The sequence below is a fragment of the Drosophila persimilis genome, unplaced genomic scaffold (assembly GCF_003286085.1).
Source record: "Drosophila persimilis strain 14011-0111.01,24,50 unplaced genomic scaffold, DperRS2 tig00000520-arrow-pilon, whole genome shotgun sequence".
Classification (NCBI taxonomy): Eukaryota; Metazoa; Arthropoda; class Insecta; order Diptera; family Drosophilidae; genus Drosophila; species Drosophila persimilis.
In genome coordinates, this window is record NW_020825317.1 from 3,966,669 (window position 1) to 3,974,078 (window position 7,410).

The window sequence follows — 7,410 nt, forward strand, 5'->3', positions numbered from 1 at the left end:
TTATAACCGAACAAATCAATTTGCAGTGGCTACGCAGCGCCCGACGACACGTTCTGACTGATTTTCTGTCTCTCTCGCACGCACTCTTTGTCGTGTCGTTCGGTCTGGCGGAGGAAAGCCATACTGACTAAGCTTCTGGCATAAATGTAGAGTTTCGGTCGCAGCAGCAACTCACAACGTTCCCCCTCGTTAGTGTTTACCTTTGTGTTCACATAAGGGACAACTCTTAGCCATCTTCCATGTTATTTGGTGTGGTTTCAGAATTGTAGTGTATTAAATATAATCAAATATATAAATGGCTTTTTTTGTGTTCTGGCTCATTCTGCTTTGGTGGGATGGCTAATGGCTGCTGGCAGGCGATCGGCTGTCATTGCGTTGCACATCAATTTAATTTCTGTTAAAGAGATTTGATAAAATATAAAAAAGAAAACAAGATAATTATTTTGCGTTTACATTTGTGTTCAGATTATGCAAAACTCATAATCATTCTCTACACCCAATAGAATGAGTGGATTTTTAGTGTTGTGGTTTTCTTGCTGGCTTTTGATATCCAGATGCAGGTGCTGGGGCTTTGCTGCGATGGCGATGCACTTCAAATGTCAAGTCGTTATTTCTGTCAAAAGAAATTATGTAGATAATAAAAAAACAATAAACTTATTTGGCGTTTACATTTGTGTTTAAATTGGGCCCATCTCTTAGTCAGCATTAGTGTCCTTGGGTTACTGTGGCGTTGAATATTAAACATAGTCCAAAAAACAAATGGATTATTATGCTCTGGCTGGGGGGCTTTGGCTCTGGCTGGGATGGCTAATGGCCGATGGCTGACCGCTTAAGCTCAGAAGCCACGGTTCTCGTTGAGCTCCTTATGTGGTGTCAGATCCTTGGTGATCGAAAAGGGGGCTCCATCACGAAACATCTTGCAAATGAGACTGCCCAGATTCTTGGCATCATCGATGCCGGAGTAAGCACGTCCCTGGAAGGTCAGCCTCACATGTTCCAGGGCATTGTTGAAGCTGAAGGGACAATACTTGTACCACTTCTTGTAGATGGCCCTCGCGTCTATCCACTGATTGAAGCAGGTTGGTTTACGTATATTCTTGCGTGCGCACTCCTTGGCCAGACAGATTCCAAAGTCCCAGTTCGTCCAGGTGACGAAGAAACAGTTTCCCTGTGGATTGGTCATACTCATCTTTGGTAGCACCAGGTTGCGGGCGCTCAATTCCTTCTTCAGCCATTCGATAAAGGAATTGAGTGCCGTCTGCAGTGGCACTCCCGCCTCCACAGTCTTCTGCTGAATGCCCGTCAGACTGGTACAGTATTCGCTCAGTTGCGGCGACTCCACGGGCATCACGTACTTGTGAAATTCCGCCTCGACCATACCCGTTTTCAGATTGACCAAAATGGCTGGGAACTCAATTATCTCCGACAATCTAAATTGTTGAGCCGGTTGATTTTCCCAGCAGGTGGCCTCGAAGTCCACGGATATGGCATAAGTAAAAGGATGCATTGTAAACTTCTTGGATTTGCGTGAATTCTTTAACTTTCTTTAACTGGATCTGGACGAGCTCCTTTCAGGAATATTCTCTGATGTATTAGCCCAGTTGCTTTGTACACTTTTATGAAGGCCGACTTTGTTTGTGCAATTCCAATTGAATTATTTTTCTTTGTAATGTAATATGCTGTCGCTTTTTTGCCAGTGCTTGCTGTTTTTGCTGAGTAACGATAACTTTTGACCTATCATTGCAATTTTTGCATTTATTCGATATCTATCGATTTTTAATAAAATGCAACTTTGTAGTACAATTGTCAGTCGGTAAATAAAGCGCAGTGAAAAGAAAAGTTTAGTGCCTTTAACGAAAAGGAACGTTGTGAGGCGCAGCTACGGCCGCGATTTTAAATTTATACCCTAGCAATTAGTGCGAGTGAAAAACACATAGTATAGTGAGTGTGAGTGAGACGGCATATGTTGATGTTGATTAACCCTTAACAGGACCGTGGGGTTTACAATTTTAAAATAAAATGATTTTACTGATACAGAAATATTTAAATTTTGTGCAGCCATTAATAATTTTGCTTCAAAATTTTTAGTAATATTAAAATGTTCTTTTACATAATATATAAATATTGCTTATAATTCTTTGTGTTTTTTTTTTATGCTATTTATATAATCTAATATGCAATATGTAATTTTTTTGAGGTTGGAACATAAGGGTTAACAACATATCAAAAAATTCGTCCATGAATAGTGTTGTGTTGCTCATGAGTAACGTTTACCCAACAATATCCGCATCAACAAGCAAGCATGCACTGACGATAAGGGACAACACGAACGAGCTTCGGCTCTTGATGAGTCCGCCGTGTACAATTTCATCCTGCCCTACAATAAGTCAGTGCATACTGCACGATGAAGAGTGTGTGTGAGAGTGAGATAGATAGAGAGAGAGGGAGAGAGGGGGAGAGAGATAATGAAAATGAGTAAGCGCGTGAACGGCGTTGCGTAGCCATTGAAAATTAATATTTTCATTCCGGCGTAATAATAATCATTATCCGATCTGATCCAGATTTCCAGATTATTCTGGCTAGTTAGTTTTCTCGTATCTTCTGTTTATGCTCCAAACCTCAATTGTAACGAACCTAAACGGGTCTACAACACCGACCCCAACGCGAATTCCGACTAAGAACACTTAACAACATTTAAGACACCACATCCCCCACTTTTTCACTCGCCGCCAAGAGAATACCCCATAAAGTGACGACTAATAATACCCGGTCACGCGGATCCTCCACTCCGGTCCGAGCAACCGATCAGGTGCAGTCTTCCAGGTTCATCAACCGCGAAGACGATGACACACCTAGGAAGACCACGACGAGCACCAACGGACCCTAAGTCGGAGTGGAATAAACCAGGTCAACCCACAAGCGCCAAATCGGCAAAATCCGAGCTCCGAGTCTAGACGTTACCCCGCAGAGTAACTCGGACTCACCAAAAACATAATAACAAACGAAGAAACGAATAAAAGCCAAACCAAGTTTTTAAATAATACGAACAGCGTAGGTCATTACAAAGGGTCGAGGCTCTGGCACTATTCCACTCTACGTCCCTAAGCACCGTTCGACGCACACCACAAGTGACTCTCGACCAGGCCCCGCTTCAATCTCTTTGCCACAGGCCAACCACAACGCCTCCGTTAAGGTTCCATCCATCTATAAAATTCTTGTGGATTGACCTTGGACGTAACTGAGCTTACCTCAGCCGGAAATAGGTCCATCACACAATTATATTTCAAACGACGAGATTCTAAAAGAACATTAAGCCCAAAGAGCAGTCGACATTTTTCAAATACACTCGCCAAGTCGATGGCAAAGCTACACCCACTGGAGAAATCCAGCTTATTTTGTACCTCTATAACTTACCAGGAATAATTCAAATTACATGGCACACCGCTTGTGTCAAATAATGTATCCATTACCCTATGAGATGCAAAAATTTCAAAAATATTGGTCATACAGCAAAATACTAAATATCCAGGGCTTCCCCTGGAGTAGTGCGTAGCCCGCCAGTTACGCATAGCTATGCCATGCGTTGAACTCTACTGAGTCTGTTGAAACAAGTTCTTTTGTCTAGGGCTGGCCACCATACTACCACTCTATAGAGCATCATTGGTCGTGTGATGGCGGTGTATAGCTTCCGAACTATATACGGGGCCATTCCCTATTTTAGTCCGATTGCTTTCCTGCATGTATAGAGGTCCACTGTCCACTGTCCACTGTGCACTGTGCATTCTTTACTCTATCCTCTATCCGTTTTAGACGGGTTGACATTTGACGGCCTGCATTTGTCTGCCCATCTCTAAATCGTCGTGCGATTACTTGTTATGCACCCACAGTTCGTTCACTGCCACGTTCCATAAGAGGGGCGAGAGGACTCCGCCCTGTGGTCTTCACCCTTCCGAAAGGCATGCCGGGATGCACCCGTGGGAGAATATTCCCTCGTTAATTATTTTGAGCCAATTAATGGTTTTTGGTTGGGCAGGGATAATGCCATCTGTCCCCGCAGACTTGTATGGTTTGAAGCTTTTGATCGACCAGAAAATGTTCTCCTGGCTTAGCAGGTTCAGGATGGCATTTGAGCCGACAGAAGACGGCGCGCAGTATATGGGTCTGTTTTTATCGTAGCCAGGGTAGTGAGTATTAAGGAGCAGATTTAGCGACTCATCGCTGGACGTGGTTCAAGATTGGTCGACATTCTTCAAGTAGCCCAGTCTGGGTGTAGTCTTCGAAAGAACTTACGTCAAGAGGCGCGTTTGGCTTTCGATAGTTCTTTGTTGTAGGTTGACAGACTGGCCTTGTAATCGGCCCAGTTTTGCTCAACGTTTTCAGCCTTAGCTTTATTGAAGAGTCTCCGGAGCTTTCCGGAGTTCGCCCAGTTTCGGAGTCTACCATTCAGGTTTCTTCCGGCCTCTGTTCTTGCCAGAGGGGCAGGATTTATCGAGCGCTTTAATGCAGGCGTCGGTGAAGCTCTCCTCCTCAGGTGGGGACTCAGGGAGAACACGACAAAGGCAGTCAGAGTACCGAGTCCAATTTGTCCGCCTGCGGGTCCGGAATTGAACTGGCTTCGTTAATGAAAAGGAGAATACAGTTTCCATGTTACTGTGGTCCGAGAAGGAGTGTTTTTCCAGGACGCTCCAGGTAACAATGTTCCCCTCCATCTCATGAGAGGCAAGCGTGTGGTCCAGGACCTCCTTGTGGTTTTTATACCCGATACTCAAAATGAGTATTGGGGTATATTAGATTTGTGGTAAAAAAGGATGTGTGTAACGTCCAGAAGGAATCGTTTCCGACCCCATAAAGTATATATATTCTTGAGCAGCATCAATAGCCGAGGCGATTGAGCCATGTCCGTCTGTACGTCTGTCCGTCCGTCCGTCTGTCCGTCTGCCCGTCCATCCGTCTGTCCGTCCCCTTCAGCGCCTAGTGCTCAAAGACTATAAGAGCTAGAGCAACGATGTTTTGGATTCAGACTTCTGTGATATGTCACTGCTACAAGAATATTTCAAAACTTTGCCCCGCCCACTTTCGCCCCCCACAAAGAGCGAAAATCTGTGGCATCCACAATTTCGACGATACGAAAAAACTAAAAAAAAAAAAAATCGTAGAAGATGACTATATCTTCTAGAGTGCAAAATCTGAACCAGATCGTATAATTATTATAGCCAGAATCAAGAAAACAATTTCATTCTTTCTCGCTCTGTCTCTCTCTAACACACAGGTTTCATGGTCGCTTTTGCCAATTGCAGTTCAAGGATCTCAGAACCTATAAGAGCCAGAGCAACCAAATTTGGTATCCACACTCCTGTGATATCGGACCTTGACCGTTTCGTGTCCAAATTTCGCCACACCCCCTTCCGCCCCCGCAAAGGACGAAAATCTGGGGCATCCACAAATCTCAGAGACTATTATTGCTAGAGTAACCAAATTTGGTATCCGCACTTCTGTTAGATCTCACTATAAAACGTATATCTCAAAATTTCGCCGCACCCCCTTCCGCGCCCACAAAGGACGAAAATCTGTTGCATTCACAATATTACACATTCGAGAAAACTAAAAACGCAGAATCATAGATAATGACCATATCTATCAGATTGCTGAATCTGGATCAGATCGGATCATTTTTGTAGCCAAAAGCAAGAAATCAATTTGCAGTGGCTACGCAGCGCCCGACGTCACGCTCAGACTGATTTTCTGTCTCTCTCGCACGCACTCTTTGTCGTGTCGTTTAATATTTGCGGCCTCTGCCGGAGGAGAGCCTACTGACTAAGTATCGGGTATAAATGTAGAGTTGCGGTGTCCGCAGCAACTCACAACGTTCCCCCTCGTTTTTTATGCCTATTATATCTGTATTTTATATTTATAGATGCCATAACTGTAGATACGGGGACTGGATCAGCTGAAGTCCAGATTAGGAAGGCTCTACAGCTGCAAAAAAAAAAAAACGTTTCTTCAAAAACAGTACCACTGCGAACCGCAGACCTTAATTAGTAAATTTTAGAAACTAAAATGAAATATATAATAAAAGAAAAATTTAAATATGAAATGAAATGAAGATTGATAACCTACTTCATGGGTACCCATTTCACTAGCTACTACATGGGTACTCATTTCACTAGCTACTAGACGAGTACACATAGCACTTGTTCGGGGGTAAACGATGTGGTATCGCTGGTCCCCATGTCGTAGGACATTGCGGGTAAAAATGGAAATGATGAAAAGCATTGTTAAGGGTTAGTAAAGAAAGTACCCCTGGTCTTTTAGGGAGTGGTGATATCACCACCTCCGAACTAGTTCCCAGTACTGCTGGGGTACGATGCGCTAATAGCGTCTCCGACTGGCCAGCCACCGCCACACCAATCTGATACAGAACAGAGTCACCATCCAGTAGGGTGTGTCTGACGGCCACAATGACCCCACCTTCTCTGCAGCGCTTCGTCTTGGCACAATCTCTGTCCTTACGAAACACCTGGAAAAGGTTAGGATCGAAGTATTCGTTGTCGAAAAAGCTTGAATTGAGCCAGGCTTCAAACAAAATGACAACGTCGAAGTCACACGTAGAGGTAGCCAAGCTGACAGCCTGAGTCTTGGCACCGTCCATCGGCACGGTCACAGAAAGTGGCGGTGCCGTCCTGTTAGTGGCCACGGAAGATGGATCCAGAGGAGGTTCAGGCATATCCCACTGAACCAAAGGGCCGAGACCCATGCTTGAAACCTGCTTATGTGCCGGAGTCTGAAATAGCAGCACACCATCCTCGTCCAGAAGATTGGGCAGGGAGAGCCAATCTAGGTGATGATGCTAAAGAGTGTTCCACATAAGAGTGCACGACGGGCTGCTGACTCTTCGTCAAAAAAGTGCAAGCAGAATATTTTGTGGAGAAGCGGCGATCATAAAACCAAAGGGGTTTCACTGGGGTTTTTTTTGAAGTGGATGAACCTGGAGCTTTCTGAGTCTGCGTGGACGTCCGCAGTGGCACAGCTGCACACAGATTAATTGCCGTCAAATCAGCTTCCTCATCAGGCCTCTGTCTATGCGCGAAACCCTTACCGATACTGGCCAGAATCTATCATCAAAGACCACGGGGAACCCCAGATAACGCAGATAGATCAGCATCTCGCTTAACCAATTTCACGCAAGAAATTTCCTCCTCCGGCATCTTGAGTTTATCGGCAACAAATTTCACCACCGCCTCTGGCCCCGTCGCGGTAGCAAATTTACCAATATGCAGGTATGCCATAACAAATTAGGCAGATTTTTCAAAAGTTTATCTGAACGCAGTGAGAGCTCACTAATGACTACTTAATTTAAATTAAATTTAATTTAAACTGGAGGTCGGCAGGTATCCAGAGTCCGTATATTAC

General features: G+C 44.4%; 1 protein-coding gene across 1 annotated transcript; it reads right to left on the reverse strand.

Annotated features, from left to right (window-relative positions):
* Window positions 1–250: 250 nt before the first annotated feature.
* On the reverse strand, window positions 251–1,627 carry LOC6596670 (ERI1 exoribonuclease 2). Its single transcript, XM_002021972.2, has 3 exons — window positions 670–1,627; window positions 454–613; window positions 251–394 (listed from the first exon to the last, which is right to left on the reverse strand). The coding sequence occupies exon 1, from the start codon at window positions 1,505–1,507 to the stop codon at window positions 836–838; it is 672 nt and encodes a 223-aa protein (XP_002022008.1). The 5' UTR covers window positions 1,508–1,627; the 3' UTR covers window positions 251–394; window positions 454–613; window positions 670–835.
* Window positions 1,628–7,410: the final 5,783 nt, after the last annotated feature.